This window comes from Zootermopsis nevadensis, unplaced genomic scaffold (genome assembly GCF_977971745.1).
Source record: "Zootermopsis nevadensis isolate Lab colony 2312 unplaced genomic scaffold, Znev_1.0 Znev_ptg000046l, whole genome shotgun sequence".
Taxonomy (NCBI): Eukaryota; Metazoa; Arthropoda; class Insecta; order Blattodea; family Termopsidae; genus Zootermopsis; species Zootermopsis nevadensis.
The window spans coordinates 138402-155781 of record NW_028259178.1 but is presented as its reverse complement, the minus strand read 5'-3'; the positions used below and the strand labels follow the sequence as shown (position 1 = coordinate 155781).

Below are 17380 nucleotides of genomic sequence, written 5' to 3'. Positions count from 1 at the left end.
CAAAGGACGCAGAACCTCTGAAACGTCAGTAATCTTTTACCAGACTTCATGGCGCTACAGCCATGAAAACCTCAAATCCTATTTGCTCTCAGCTCAGTTGTTCTTATTATTTAATCTCTTGGCCAAGTCTAGCGTCAAGTGCAGTTGTTTTATTTACTTTTGTGTATCTGATAAGGCATTTTGGCAGCACAGAAGAAAAGATAAACCATTTACTTAGAACAAAAACTGAATGTATTATATTATCAGATGTTGACATACACGGGAAGACTCATATTTCTCAGTGAAGAACCTTATCACAGTCAGCCCTAAATATGAGCGTAAAAAATCATCACATCATCGAACAAAATGCAAATCAGTATTAATGATATGAAATGAAATCATCATCGTCGCTTTGAAAATTGCAGATTGTTTTTGTTTTCAGTTTCTGGGAATATGTATTTTGCAAAGATTTTCATGCACTGCTTAATACTTTTACCATAATTATTTGCCGAGCATTCCAAAAAAAGGATTAATGTAAAGGTAAGAACTAAGCTTATGATCGCATCTGCAATTTACAGTTTTTCGTCAATCCCTAGAAAAGTGTGGTTCTACTGTTTGAAGGAAACAAATTGTCTAGAGAAAAATGCAGAAGGAGCACTTATTATCTCTGCACTTAAATACATAATCAAAGAAATTCACAAATTAATCTATCGTAATTTGTACCGTGCAGTGAACCTTGTACATGGCAAATTATACTGAAGCAAATAAAAGTAAGATTTTAAATTCTTCATAATTTGGAGATGGAGGCATTTCACAAGGACTACATACCACAAGAGATAAACTGATCTTATTGCAAATACCAAAAACTGTACTGCTTTTAGGTTAGGTTGCAAACTGTATATATCCCTTAAACTCATCAACTTCTAAGAACAAAAAAGCTAATATCTGTCACACAATTTCTTTACAATATCAATTTACATTCTTAAAAATCAGACTCTTTTCTTCCGTCGTACAATACAAAAATAAGTCACCATTGCATCTCTAGCGCAGAATGAGGGCCACAGCCTCAGGGGGATGGGCGTGGTGGTGGTGGTAGGAAAAATCCTTCAGTTTGCAGTAACAGAGCACATGATGCAATCGAACGACTGCCAATACTGTCATCGACACGTCAGAGTGAAGCGAGACGCTGCAGCACTTGCTGGTACTGGCCCTCCACTTCTCGGTATTCACGCTCAAGGCTCTCCAGGCGCTGACTAGAGTCTGCAAATGACAGTGCTGCTTGGAGAGTCGCATCCTTAAGCCGCTCTTTGTATCTCTTCAACTCCTGCTGCTCCTTCTGTGGAAGAAACAATTAATGCGCTCAATATCTCCTAACACAAGATACACATAAGAATTAAATTAGCTGACAAAAATTTATGGTAAGGAAGCATAAAAATTATGAACTGAAACAAAACTTGGGGGACGGGAGATTCCAAACAAGGTGTGAATCCTGGTCTTTGGGGCTGTGACGTTACATGGTTCTCAAGGAAAACATCACCTCAGTCAGCAAGGTAGAAGACAAACGTGTTGAAACCCAGAATACCAATTGCACATTTAGCATTGGACACCACTCTCACAAGTCAGACCACTCTGGACTCGCCAACTACGGGACTCCACCCAGAGGCTTGGCTACCCTGTGCAGAATGCAAGCAGTGAAAAAGCTTCTTCAAGACCGGGCTTTCCACTCGTCTGTTGCGCCTTTTATCAAACTGTCGGAGCACACTGTTTAACAACAAGCTTCGATACCAGTGTTGCTCTGATAACATTGTTACACTTATAAAGACTTCCCGGGCTATCAGTCGTGTTAGTCGGTGATCAATCGGCTGATAGCCCGGGAAGACTTTATTAATGAAATCCGCCGTGAAAGCTTCACATCATATATTGTTACATTTGTTATTTACCAGGCTTCCCTGCTGATGTCAACGCCCACAATGTGGCATAAAGAACAGCTTTCAAATCTTGTTTAAACAGCAAGTACATTAGATGTGTATATCCAAGCACACATGAAACAAGACACCCATCCATTGTAAGAATCTGAATTTTAAAACTCTCCCACCAGAACAGAAAATTCTTCAAGCAGCAAAACGAGCCTCAATATCAACCCACAACTTAGTCTTGCCGTTGCAGCACAGAGAATGTCCACAGGACAAACCAAATGAGTCAGGCAATTCAAAGTATTGCCCGTGTTCTCTCACCTGGTATGGTACATTGAGGCGGTTCTTAACATCCAGGCGGTAACGGCGGTACTGCTCACTGTTGTGGATATCTGTCATTTGTAGTCTCAGTATTTCATACACGCGGCGTGCTTGTTTCTGAAGAGTAACACAAACGGCACGTAAAAGAAATGAAGACTGAAGATGTCCTATTTCATAACTAAAACACGCAGATAAAAATTTAGACCACACAACATTCACTGCCGTTAGAACCTCGAACTTCAGTGGTAGGGAAAACATCTACCTTGCAAAATAGACACAAAGTAAGAGGTTAAATTTAGGACACGTTCACTTGTTAGACATAATATAGTTCACACAATGCTTTACAGACACTTGCATATTATACACTACTTTGTTTTACTTACATCACTAACTTTTAAACCACGGCAATTCAAGGGCAGAAAATTTATGTTAATGACATCAAGACTACACAGACTCTGATGATATACGGGCAAGCTATTTATACACAGAATTAACAATTTGTGCATTACTTCTTCGTAAGACATTCCCACTTCCCATCGGTTATCTCCCCCCCTTGCCCACAGGACCCTCGATTTCTTCTCATGTTCACTAGTCTTCGTCTCCCTCCTGGGTACTTTTATTTTACTTTCATGTTCAAAACCTTCCTGTGGGATTGACTCCTTGTTCATTCTCAAAAACACGTCCACACTATCTTATTCCATTACTTGTTACTTTGTGTTCGAAGACCATTATCATAAAATTATATTTTACTTTTTACCTTTTATTCACTTGGTTTTGGATCTTGCATCTATACTCCTTAAAAAACCCATCTCCTGTAGCTGATAATCTACTGTCTGTCTGTCTACATCCACGTCCCAGCATTTTCCATACATTAACACTCATCTAAATTATAATTACATAAACAATCAGTTCGTACTGCAAAGGAAATAAAACCCATCTCCATTACAAATATCAATTATTGGCACTGTTCAGGAAAGTTAACTGCTGCTGATACTAGAATTTGTAGTTTTATTTTCTCCAACTATTTTATCTTCCTACCCTTCCCTTCCCTTCCCTTCCCCTCTTGTCCTCGCCAAGTGCCATTATAAATTGAAAATTATTACAATCTGTCTACCTATTTAACTGCTTGGCACAAACTGCAATACAGCTTGTTTACAATTAAAATTACCACAAAATGTTCTTTTTGCTCTAAAAACACCCTTTACTCTTTTAATCTGTTCACCCTGCAGCTCCACATTATTAATATTCAAAAGTCATTCTGTGTGACTGATCAATATTACATAATGGATTGGTTTCTGATTCCCCTCCTGTAAGCCACTTGTGGCACGAGGTGCATCGAAGGCACCCAGGATTCTTTCCTCCACATTGTGCGTGTAGTTGAGACACATATTGACCCCTACATAACAAGCTCTGATGTAGCGGTTAATACAAGAGTATTGACCCACACCTATACGATGACAGTAGTACTTCTGGACATATCGGAACAATCACTCCTACATCTATGACCGATATGTACATCTGATAAAATTTAAGAAAAGACAACACCTCGCCCAAAATTGAAAAACAAATGGCATGAAACATCACCAAATGGAATCATATTTGAGTTTTAAGTTCGTAAATATTATACACCTGATGATGGTTTTATAAAAACTGAAACATGTTGTGTAAAGGATGTTCCAAAATGTAAATCGATCAATCGATATGGAACATCAATGATATTTTATAATCTTAATTATAAGAAATTTTAAAATATTGTGATAAGACGGATTAAAATAAATAATTGTTAGAAAATTCACAATATGACGCAATTACACTATCTTACAAGAGACTTCCTAGATTTCTTGCTATAAAAGTTTTAAGAGCCCTGCACACATAAAGGCAGAACCCAAAGTGCCAAAAGCCGCCAGTCTCTGTCATGAGTGACTGTAGTACCGCCATACTGTTCGCCGCTGCACAATAACCGTTTAAAGTATGATTTTTTTCAGTTATTAAACTTCCACAAACGTCTTTCTTTTGTTAATCGGGAATAAACCGCAAGACAAATATGCTCTCATACTACAGAATATAAAAAAAATTTAATTAAGATTGTTGCAGTGTAAACTGAAGTAAATAAAATATTTGTTGTCTGATTCTCAAAATAACTTTCACATTTTTGGATGTTTATAATGAGTATTCATCATAACATTTTTGCCTAGTGTCATGAGAACTTGTTACAATGTACTTTTACTGCACATCACTCTAGTATTAATATCAGGAAAAAAAAAAAAACTTCATGAGTATCTTCTTTTGTTTTATCCAGCTCATGTGTATTGCTGTTGTGAACACAACAACTAGAACACTAGTGTACATTAAATGCCTATGTTTGTATAATATTATACTGTGGAACCAAGCTGTTATGTTGTGACAGGAGAAAAGCCATAATTATGCGACACATGCAATCATCATTCAGGAACGGCAGAGGCCCCACAACAGCGTCAACTTATTGACTGACAGCATACTTTCATACTAACATGAATAATACCTTATTGATTTTGAGCTTTGCCTTGGCTTCAGCCACCATCTCATCCTGGAAGCCTTCCTCCAGCATTCGGGGCTGGAAACTGGGCAGCTTACCGCAGTTCCGTGCATCCAAGAAATCTCGCAGACGCTGGAAATCATCTGAAGGATCCTCAACTGTCAATTTAAAAATAACACTGTTATTTTTATTGTAAAGAAAAATTGTACAGCGTATTTATCCAACATTACGACACACTTCGATGAGAAAACCCAATTTACAGGAAGAAAGTTTTGAGGAAAAAAATTGGCCTTTAGGTTATTCCCTGTGTGTTCAGCAATAGCAATATGTCTGATTTGTATGATTCGGAATTCTATGATGAACAGTTCCGAGGACTTAAAAACACATTCTGTTTTCTGAATTTTTTGATTGAAAATTTGAATTCACTTAAGTCAGTCTGTCTGTCTCTGTATTTTTGCTGTAACAAAAGAACTAGAGAACGCCACCGAAGACCTACGTAATTTCATTATGTATGAATCACCTGTTATAAATCAAACATCAAATTAAAGCCAAAGAAGAGAAGATTCTGTTTGTGCTGAAAAGTAGAGTCTACTTATTTACTTCATTACTGGGGCATGCCATCATATTTAAAACATACTTTGCAGTTTATCTTATATTCATTCACAAAAAAGATAATCTTAGTAACATTTCTTATTTATATATTCCACAGTGCATTCACTGATAAGTTAAATGTGAATGTCAGTTCGTGGCTCCCGGCATAAACTGATATCATTCAGGTAAGTTTATTGTTTTTAATGAAGTGATACTTGAATCATAATGGGAAAATATTGTAGTGCTTGGTGGTGAGTCAGACAGTTTCTATAGGGAAGTGAGAGTTGCATTCAATTTTATGAGTGAATGCTCTGTATAAATGCACATTCTTCAGAATCAAGAATCGTGAAACTGTCAAAACTTCTTCTTCTTCTCTCTTTTTTTTTATTAGTTGCTACGCACTATTACGTTAAGTCAAACTGCAACGTTTGAAGACACACTGAAAAGAAACTCCTCCTAATTTTCTCTTCGTGTAATCGGGAAAATGTATTTTGAGACTAAAATGGGCGCCTTTCTTAAACGGTAAAAGTAAAGTAAAGTTTGTCCCACTATACGCCATGTAGGCGCTTGGGAGGAGTAGAGGTATAGCTCCTCTCTTCCTTGACCTCGGCACTAGATGGGGGGTGAGTGGTCAGCATCCCCGGGAAAGGACCCCGGTACCCATTGTAGAGGAGGCTGGGTGGGCCCCAGAGCCGGTCTGGACGCAGAGGCTAGAGGAATAATCCCCTGCCCCCGTCGGGGATCGAACCCCGGCCGTCCAGCCCGTAGCTAGTCACTATACTGACTGAGCTATCCCGGCTCATTCTTGAACGGTATTCTCTATTTATATATAGTAACTTCCACCAACAAGCTGGTAGTTATACGAGTCTACCACGATTATGAACGACTGAATAAGAGAGGTAGGCAAGTACTGGCGTAAGCGCCATGACTGTCCATGATCTACCACGCATCTCCTTCTGTGCTCAGCCCTCTAGCAGTCTTGCACCTTAAGTGAAGTGCAAATTCCGCTCAGTGGGGCCTTGTGTAGGCACTTTGTTAAATGAAGTGTGATCCCAAGAGACAAAATCTTAACTCAATGAAGGCCTCACAGTCACACAGAACGTGTGAGGTTGTTTCTTCATTGTTATGGAATCACTCATCTGTTGGGCTGATTAAAATCCCAGTTCAAACAGACATCCTTTTAAGTGTCCTATCAATAGTTTCGCCTGGTTCTTACTCATTCATACCAGTCCTCTTGCTCTTTTAGCAGAGGGCTCTTGAAGGAAACCCTTACGATGTTTTTGTTCAATGTGGACTTCCAAAAATGTCCTGTTTTCCTTTCCTTCCAGTCCCTAAAAGCCAACTTAGTTACTCTTCCCAAAATTCCACAGTTTGGTTCAGGTCCCATGAAAGGATGATCTTCAGACCATTTCCTTGCCAACTGACAGGCAATAAAATTCCCCTCAATTCTACTATTCCCTGACATTTGTATCTGTTGACCTCTACTATGTTCAGTCAGTCCTAGACTAACTTTGAATCACTCTGGTTTTTGTAACGTGCTTTGATCACATCCTCAATATTTTTACAGCTCGTGTTCACATTCATAACTGCACGTGCCTTGACAGCGCACACTTCTGTCTGCAAGAAAGCGATGTAATGCCACACACTTCTGTACCAGTGCCTTAATTCATCTTTGATCAATCTGCATACTAGCAAATTAAACCTCCCATTCCTATTGAGCTAAAATGCATTTTTCCCTTTACTTCTGTGACAAAATCTGACTGCAAATGTTTTATAAAATAACTTCTTGGTATCATTTTATCAGTCTGCAAGTGTAGGACGAGTTCCATTCTCACATCAAGACGTTTTGCATGCCCACATAATACAGACCTGCACTTCCGCTGTTCATTACAATAGTCTTCAGATCCTTACCTGGGCTGCAGCCTCTAGTTCACATATGACTTCCTCCTACCCGACAACACTAAAGGAAGATTGCAAAGCCCGAACAAACAACTTCATATGCAATTTGTAACCCTAAGTATTATCCCATTCATCTTTCCATAAGGATAAAATAATGCAATAGAAAGGCATTGACATCAGTGCCAAGAGTTTAATCAGACAACAGCATCCATCTAAAAATAGCAGATTTATCTGAAAGGTCACAGCAATGGCTATTCATTACTTACCTTATCAAATTACATCATTTCTAAATTCATGTTATAACGTAATATTGTAATAAAATTAAAAATACATTAATGAGGAACATTAAATGATGTTTTAATCTTTTAACATTATTATAATTGTGATTGACGGTAAAAAATTTTAATGTATTTTTAATATTATGAATCACAATATGACGCATTTACAATATCTTGTAATATTGTAAATATCAGATACAAATATTTTTTTTAATATTACGTTCAGTCTTTTCTACAGAAGCAATTTTTGATTATCCTGTTATGTAATTAAATTCATTAAGCCGTCTACTGACATTCTATAAAAATTAGCGAAATTATTCAATGAAATATTATTTTTAATGCAGCCCACACATGAAAGTAAATATGTATTTCTAACAGCATCAGATGGTGAACTGAACTTCATAAACATTAAGACACACCTGTGATGTCCGTAACACGGAGCTGTTTGATGTAGTGCCTGTAGATGTTGTCCAGGAGCTGAGCCCCAAGACCAAATCGCTGGAATGGGGGCAGCACCAGCATCTGACTGATCCGTGGCCGAATGTTGTCAGGATATGCGTAGTATTCATATACTGTTGCATAGCCAGCAATGGCGTAGCACATGTTCCCATCGACATAATATTTCTCATATCTGCAGAAATATTCCAAATGTTACAAAACACAAGTCTACTAACAGTCACGACATTATGATACAATCACTCGGGGCTGCACAAATATCCTATAAATTTAGGAGCCACCTCCAAAAAATAGGATCCAGAATACATATATCAGAAATGAAAATTACATACACATAAATTCATTCACCAGTGCTGATGCCGACACCTGTAAGACTAAATCGGAAATACGTGGTGCAAATACGAAAATGCAAAGATACAAAACCATCAGAATAATATGAAGATAAATCATGGCACTATCATGAAAAATTGTAGGTGCTAAAAATTTGTGCAGGGCTGCATACATCTGTGTACCAAGCATCACACTGCATTCGTCCTTTTCTAGGCAACACAGAGTTTTCCTCCAGGGGCTTCCCCGGTTTCTTCGTAGCATCCTAACAATTACTCCATTCACACACAGAAGAAGGCAATGGCAAACCACTTCTGGATCATCTGCCAAGAACGTATATGAACAGGTCCCAGTCCGAGAAAAGGATGGAAGGATCCTGTTCATATGGACCTGTCGTCAGACAGAACACTAAATAAAATAAAATATATATATATATACTAAAAAACTTATCCACTCTTTTGTGACAATCTGGTGATTCTTAACACTGTAATTATGGAATCTGTCCAATGTCTGTAGTATATGGCATTACGTATTGTATTAGGAGCCTGTTCTAACCTAAGTTCCTAGTGCAACAGCGATTGGTAAAGAATTTGAAATGCGAAGGGTTTCTGGTTCAATCCCTACATCTGGCATAAAACAATAAAAAAAGTAGGACAACCAACTACAAGACAATGGGAGCAGAAGAAACTATCTCAGGCAACGGACGAGGTCAACACGCCCGCAGCGGAACTCTCACGAAAGCTACTGACTATCCTACATTCAACAGCACATCTGCATTGTAAACAACTTCACTGTACACACAATAAACTCCAAATGATCGGCTTATCTAATTATCTGCTGTGGTTTATCCATGCACAATTCTCTTACTGATTTATAGGTTTATAAAATTATGCACGTCTGTAAAAGTGGTTATGAATAAACTATACTCTGCTTCTTTCCAGCATCTGATTAATTTGAAGACGGCTGTCTTCTGGGTTGTTGTGCTGTGTATTCTGGTAGATGATGAGTCGCCCTGAAACATCAGTAAACTTCTAACACAGTACACGGCGCAACAAACCGGAAGACGGCCATCTTCAAACTCACCGCCGTGAAAACCTCAAATACTACCTGAATAAGTTATCAGTCAATTCTGTAGGTGGTTCAAGGCAGGACGAACATATAAGGAACTGAGGAGAGATCAGGATGTGCTTGGCCTTCATCAAAGTCTGTTTTGCCAGCATCTGTCAGGTGCAAAATATTGTAGCGTGATTCATTTATTGCAGAAGTATAGTGGTTACGTGTGTGGATCCTCATGAAATGCAGAGGAACAGAATAAGACTGCGCCGACAATAAAACAAAACCTAAAGTTCACTGAAAAATTAAAACAGAGGGAATCAGCAATTGTATTAGGGCCCAAACTATACTTGATATCAATGACAACAAAGAAGGCTGGTGGAATTCGCAAATGCTCTCTTCTTTCAGTGATCTGATGAGAAACGAGCAGAAAGAATGTCTGTCACGCGCGTGCACATCAAGACAAGTTATCTCATGAAGCAGTGGGACTGTAAAACATTTAATGCCTAATCTACGTGGCTAAACAGATTTAAGCAACAATAAGAAATTCATGAAACAGCCATGGAGGAGGAAAAGGCACTGTCATAATGCAGCAGCAACTGATCATCTTACATCAAATTTCACGAATTTACAATAGACAAAATTATAAAATCAGAAAAATTTACATTGCAGATGAGACTGGGTTATACAAGAAATGTTAGTTTATGTACGCCCTTGCATTCCAGTTGCGCTATAAGCTACAAAAACAAATGCCAACCCAAACACAGCGCTGTTCATTACTGGCCATAGACAATATAGAAACAAAGGAAAAAGCTAAATCGGTTTGATGACAGTGACTGGAAGAATAAAACTGATTTAGATGACCGTCTTATGGGATGCTGTGCCGTGTAGTCCGGTTACAATTTTACCACAGTTTCAGAGGAGCTTACTGCCTCCACCATCAAAGCGGTAACAGAGGCTGCAAGCACTCCGAAAACTCCGGTAAACTTCTACCAGACTACACGACGCTACATCCAAGTAGACGGTCATCTTTGTACTCACTGTCGTGAGAACCTGAAATCTCACAAAAGCCGTTTAATCAGCAAGACGCCACAAGACACAAAGCAACCAACCACTGCAATAAAAATCTGAACGTACATCAGGAAAAACCTCCAGTGGTCGTCATCTGAGTCAATAAAGCTGGCTGCGTCAATGAACCACAGCACAAACGTCTGCAGTCTCTCGTGGTACGTCAGGAAGCCCGGTGTTGTCACTTCACACATATAGATCTCCCAGCTGCGATTACCATCTGAAACAAATATTACCATCACACCTTTGCCTTACACTAGTCGCCTGAGGAACCCACCACGCATTCCTCGTAGACAATAATAATCTTGTAAAACGTGGGTATAGTGCAAGCTATTGTAAAAGCGATGTTATAGTCCATCAAGTTATAGCAGAACACATTTTAGAGATTCCAGGATGAGTGAAGGTCCAATATAGAGGGATTTCATGTTGGGGAAAATTCATATTTTTCTTTTATATCAGCAGCAGGTCTGAGCAGGTACAAAGTTTACTGTCACAACCACACAAAATTCAGTAACAGCGTTGTATATGTTTTATAAGCAGAAACACTCAGTTTGAATCTCGGGAGAAGCACTGGCCATTATCAACGCCCATGGTAATTTCATTCTTCTTATTTTCAATGATAAACTAATTTATTTCATTCAGAATTTACACCTGTGGTTAATTTTCTTTCCCTGGGAGGAAATTCCCACAATTAATTACAATCTCCACAGTCTATCGGCTAATAAGTGTTTTAGCATCTCCAGATGTAATTACAAGGTTTTGAAGTGACAAAGAGTGTTTGAATATAATCTCTGCGATGAAGGTCGTTCACTGCTTGCCTTTGTGCTGCTGTATTTAGACCATGAACTCGGACAACAGCCAATAAAATAGAGTTTGGCTCTTCTGAACACCAAATAACAGTCTCTTTTGCAAAATTATGTACTCGAAAACTGACAACAGAATTTTCTTTATCAATGTAATGCGAATGTGTCATGTGAACTCTAATTACCTGAATGCTATAGCAAGGGTCAGGGCTCTTTAGCCCTGTGGGATGAGAAACAGAGAGAGAAGCTGTACTAAGAAAAAGTGACAGAATCAATCATGCAGACTGACACTAGTTGTCTCCACAGTGAGAAGTTGGTAACTTACAGCCCGTGTTCTGAGACGTGGACAGAATCTGCCTTTAGTAAATTATATTTCTGTTTGGTAATACCTGACAAAGAGGAGGCTAGGGCTCGATTTTGGGCTGTTACGCCATATTAGTAGTAGTAGTAATACCTGACAAAACACTAAAGGAAATCAGCATTTAGACTTCAAAAACAGTGCAAAAGCAAACTTGGCCGATACTTTTATTCTGAATAGTAGATACACATGCCACGAACTACCGAGTTAACGTTACTTTACCATGTGTCTGGTAGCGGATGTATCATGCTGTATTAATTCAATGTATCAAAAGAATTAGAATACCACAAGCTAACATTTTAATATTATTAGATTCGTCCTAAAGGAAATATTGGAAGGTCCTTTCCGATACTTGGATTTTTTGAAACCTGATTCTCAGCTCCATCCACAGTCCATCCTCACAATCCACCTCAAATTTCCATTTTAATATTATCTTCCCACATCCTTGGTCTTGCGGGTGAATGTTTCTGAAAATGTTTCCTCAACAAAATGTCATATTAATTTCTTCTCTCTACTATCCTAGCTACATGCCCAACCCATCGCAGATTCCTAGGTCTCTTACATGACCTCTGCAAATCATGAAATTCTTCACCGTGCGATATCCTAAATTTATACTCACCTCATCCATTATTGCCAAACACTTTCTGAAGCACTTTGTCTTCAAATATTTGTAATTTGGGTCCTTTCAACCAACCTTATGTATACAAAGGTATCTTGGATGGAAACATCTGTATGAACGTGGTAAAATGATTGTGATTGATCAAATATGGAGACACTGCTCCAGATTCAGTAAATTAATAAATGTGGTACGCAACAAACCATCAGTGGCAAATGAATGCTGCAGTTCGCCAAAAGGCACAAAGTTGACGTCCTTCTCTAGGTGACTGCAGAAATCATCCAAGTTTGTGTAGAACCCTGGCTGTAGCTTCTCTGATATCTTGTCAAAAATCTCATCAGCCTGCCAACACGACAATTCAAAAATTAGTCAATGACAGGGAACAAGAAGAAATTCAAACAACACAAACCCTGGTGCCGAAAAGGTACATTATTTTACTTCAGTTTTGTGATATCCGAACACAAATAAAGCAATTCAAATGCGTAATTTTTTCAAAACACTTTATAACAATTAAAAATTCTCTGCATACATGAAAGCTTCATTATTATCCTGACTTATCTCAGGATTTTAATAGAGGTTTTGTGCCGTGTGGTAGACCTAAATATTTTACGTCCATCCTTTAGAGCTGGTATATCCACGGAACTGTCAGCAACTGAGCCTGTAATTTCCATCTCTGGCACAGAAGAATCAACTTCCAGGTTCACTTCACCACTATAAATGTCACAGTTCATTTTGTGTGCCACAACCACAAAATAATGTGCACGTCACATCCGTAAGGCATCCCTATCAATAACAACAAAGTATAAAAGAAATAAAATGATATATCAGTTAACTACTGATCAGTCGTTCCATCTAGAGAGAAGAAATTCAAATTATTGCTAGGAATTAAAGAAATTGTGATTTTACTTTGTAGCCATAAAATTCTAACTGCTACAAGTTGAATCAGGATAATTTATTCAGGACAAAATTTTAAACCTGAGTTAATTTGAGATAACAAGGGAAGGGGTTAAATGGCAGAAATAAGTGTAAATGATTGGTATTGCGTATTTTAAGGTTCCAAAGGCCATCTATAACTATTGTACTTAATTGGTGGCCATCACCTACCAGTTGGCTGGGATCATTAAGGATGATCATCTTTTCAATATACACACATAAGAATTTCAACACCAAAAGCAATAAAAAGGACACTTCAAGACACACGTACACATTTTAATAAACTTTATTTCATGGCAACTGTTTGAATGGTTAAATGGTCGACAATGTGCACAACCTTCAAACACATCAATAATTCTAAAAACTATCAGTCAAGCCGCAAACTTTACGTCTGCACATTTCTGTAGTATTTTAAAATTAACTTCGCTGCTCATCAAGTCTCTATGAGCCGGGATAGCTCAGTCAGTATAGTAACTAGCTACGGGCTGGACGACCGGGGTTCGATCCCCGACGGGGGCAGAGGATTTTTCCTCTAGCCTCTGCGTCCAGACCGGCTCTGGGGCCCACCCAGCCTCCTGTCCAATGGGTACCGGGGTCCTTTCCCGGGGGTAAAGCCGGCCGGGGCGTGATGCTGACCACTCACCCCCATCTAATGCCGGGGTCAAGGAAGAGAGGAGCTATACCTCCACTCACCCCAAACGCCTACATGGCGTATAGTGGGACAAACTTTACTTTACTCATCAGTCAGGTGAATCTGAAGGTGCATTATAATCTGTAAAAATAGATCCAGGTTTGCGGCTAGCTAAACCCGGGGTGGGTGGGGTGGGGGGGGGGGACATCTAGTGTTTCCATCCTTTCTATTCTACCCAAAAGATGGAAGAAGATATAACTTCTGAAACAGTGCATTTTGCTTCTATTTGTAATTTAGATTATGGACAAAGAGAGAAAGAATAATAAAAACCAAACAAACATTTTTACATATTTATCTGATTTAGTGTTTCATCGATAAGAAATCTGCAATCCGCACCTGAATATAGACAAGGCAAGTTTATTTAATATGAGATTTCAGCTGCGAGTATGAAGAAGGCTGTCCTCTGGGTTGCCGCACTACATAATTCAGTATAAGCTTAATGACGTTTCGGAGGTACTTGCTGCCTCCATCTTTGAAGTGATGAGTAAGCCACATGCAAGAAATAAATATATGGGAACCAGCTGGACAAGATAGAACCTTGGCTGGACTAATGGGGAAGGAAGCCAACGGAGGGGAGGAGGTTATACCACAGCCTAGCCAGAAGACATTACAGTTTTTAATAATGTGTGGGTTAGGTTAAACAGAGCCCAGTGGTAGACTCTCATGGACACAGAAATGAACCATCAGGTGCAATAAGAGGCAGGACATTTCTAAATGTCTCTGCTCCATGGATTTATTTATTTTTATCAAGAAAGTAAAGACAGGCTGAATATACAGCATTCATCAAAGAATTCATAATGCAAGACTATGAAAACGGTCCCTGTTGAGTCAAAGAGGGTATAGAAAACTGGCCGTTTTGTATGTAAGACTGGCAAAAACGTAAAGCAAAATCTCACCTCAATCCCCTCGAACTTGTCAGGAGTCACTTTATCTGTGTAAGTGATGCCGAAGTATGTGGTTAGCCTGGCAGCACTGTAGTACAGCTGGATCTTCAGGTCCTGATAGCCAAAAATACTCTCTCTGAAACACACAGCACGAGTAAGTCGAGTCAAGAGAACCGGACATCAACAATATAAGCAATGAAATCTATACTCAGGACAGAAACCACATGTGAACGTAGCAGGGCTGTGGAGTCGGAGTTAGAGTCGTGGAGTCGCAAGCAACTGTACCGACTTCGATATAAAATCTTAAGAACAATTTCTCTACCATGTGAGCCGCCAGCGGCCTCACGTTTAGGGAGATTCAACTACACGTAGAGCCACATTGTGTGGGAATAATGCTTTGTAACTTTCGCTCCTGTACCTTAAGAATACAGACTGTCTACACATCAACCGATTTCTGCAATAACCATTAGACGTATATTTAAATATAGGTTATTATTACTTATTTATTTAGTGTTCTGTCTGACGACAGGTCCATATGAACAGGATCCTTCCATCCTTTTCTCGGACTGGGACCTGTTCATATACGTTCTTGGCAGATGATCCAGAAGTGGTTTGCCATTGCCTTCTTCTGTGTGTGAATGGAGTAATTGTTGGGATGCCACGGAGGAAAACTCCGTGTTGCCTAGACCACGGCCTTGCCCAACACAAGTTATAAATTCGAACCCGAGACCCCAGGATTACAAGGCCAGCGTTCTAACCGCTAGACCACCGTGGCAGTAAAATACAGGTTATAAGTCTAAAAAGTAGGCTGATGAAATCTCTTATGGTGTCATTTGCCATTTTAGTAGGTTTGCCCTTATTAATACATATTTAGCTTTCATTAAGGAGTTGGAGTCAGAGGTTTTAGTACTGACTCCGCAGCCTTGGTACTTAGACTAACCTATTTAACAATTATGTCACCAACTATGCAAGAACTTAAAAAATTTGCTTTTCCTCACCTGTCTCCAAACACCTGATGGGACATAACAGGTTTGAATGAGCATCTGTCGTCACTGATATCTGCCAACTGTCGTACTGCAAGCAATATCAAAGTAAAAACACAAGCCAAACAATTCAATAATTTTTTCAATTACTTAAATAGTTAGAACACCTACCTAGTTTGAATTCAATGGAGTCATTACTGCTAACTACGAGGGAGTTAACAGAATTATTCAACATGCTTATACCTGGAGAAAGAAAAACGTTATCAACAAGGTTACAGCCTTAAAATTACGCTATGTACAAACTAGGAAGACATCTGTTTTCTGAATTATAGTAGTGCTGCGTGTGTCATACAAATTTACCAACGTTTCAGAGGTCCTCTAAATTCACTGCAGAGGCTACTACGTAGAAATTGTAACAACAAAAAAGTACTCTCCTCTCTATCATTTGTGGTGAAAAATCCGGACCAATTTAAAAGAAATACAGATGTACACAATTTAAAAACAAAACGTAAATATGACCTTCACATGCCAAATACATACTAGCCCCACTAAGTAACGAAAAGGAATATACTAAACAGACATGAAGTTATACCATAATCTTCCACATACAATTAAAAGTTTAAATCAATGTAGCCTTTTTTCTTTGGAACGATTGCCTCTTAACTCACTGCTTCTACTGTGTTGATAATTTTACCTCTGATAAAAAATTCTTAAGCTTTATGTATATCTATATGTGAAATACGTTCTGTATTTGTATCATGACATGTTCTGCATCCTTTGGTTTAGCCCAAAGAGGATCTATGGAATGTAAATAAACTCTATCTCTAACATAATTTAAAACATATTCGTATCAAATAAGCGCGTAACATAACCTTTACTGTTCTTGAAATTGTAAAACTATACAGCATATTATTCCTGAAACATACCAGCAGTTTCCATCGTACGCAGGTTTTAGTACTTGCTTCAAAACAATGAGAATCGAACAAAAATTAAGCTTACTCCTTCTTTCGAAAACATTTAAAAACCAGACATTAATGTCAATCTCCCATCTAACATACAGTCCACATTAGGTTATTCCCGCGCAAATACATGAATGTTGAAATCACAGATGGCCATAGTTTATACTTACTTCATCGGGACCACGGATTGTGTAGTACATCCTCGGGATATGATTTTAAGACTTGTAGACGGAACAGTGGTGAACACTACAAGAACATTATACACCGAAAGGAGAATTAATGATGTCTGATATTTCGCAAGGGCTGATTGTGGCATTATTATTTAGTGGTTGAAAAACACGGAGACAATATTATCTGTGATGGCTGTCTTCTGGGTTGTAGCGTTGTTTAGTCTCTTATAAGTTTACCAACAGTTTTTAGAGGTCCTTGATGCCTCCATCATAAGGGCGGTGACGTCGGAAACATTGGCAAACTTCTACCAAAATACCGTTAAGACAGCCACCTTCGGACTCACCGCCATGAAAATCTGAAATCTTACTAAGATTATCAATGAGCAAAGAGTCACAGAGAGACCACCACACTAAAAACATAGAAGTTTGATAAGGATAGGTTTAATCTAAAGAAGATGAATGATGCTGAAATTGTAGGAAAAATTAATAATAAATAAACATATTTTAGTTGTTAAACGAAAAGACCTTTACACGACAGAGAAAAAATTAACAAGAGTCAAACAAACCAAATCTTACGTCATGT

At 38.6% G+C, this 17380-nt stretch overlaps 1 protein-coding gene across 2 annotated transcripts; it reads right to left on the bottom strand.

Moving 5' to 3' along the window:
- Positions 1-208: 208 nt before the first annotated feature.
- On the bottom strand, positions 209-17173 carry Hat1 (histone acetyltransferase 1). 2 transcript variants are annotated; one of them, XM_022082468.2, is made up of 10 exons: positions 16798-17173; positions 15840-15911; positions 15684-15759; positions 14698-14821; positions 12381-12519; positions 10470-10620; positions 7916-8127; positions 4735-4886; positions 2214-2330; positions 209-1315 (listed from the first exon to the last, which is right to left on the bottom strand). In XM_022082468.2, exons 2-10 carry the CDS (start codon positions 15901-15903, stop codon positions 1148-1150), a joined length of 1203 nt encoding a protein of 400 aa, XP_021938160.2. In that variant the 5' UTR covers positions 15904-15911; positions 16798-17173; the 3' UTR covers positions 209-1147. The 2 variants fall into 2 exon arrangements, with proteins under 2 accessions (XP_021938160.2, XP_021938159.2); XM_022082467.2 differs by lacking the exon at positions 16798-17173 and adding an exon at positions 16595-16761.
- Between the last annotated feature and the right edge of the window lie 207 nt (positions 17174-17380).

Excerpts from the sequence above, each read along its gene's own strand:
- Hat1 (XM_022082467.2), bottom strand. Across the intron at positions 10,621-12,380 it reads GCATTCATTTGCCACTGATG|ATGGTAATCGCAGCTGGGAG; the intron begins GTTTGTTGCGTA and ends TATTTGTTTCAG. Across the intron at positions 8,128-10,469 it reads CACTGGAGGTTTTTCCTGAT|ATATGAGAAATATTATGTCG; the intron begins GTACGTTCAGAT and ends ATATTTCTGCAG.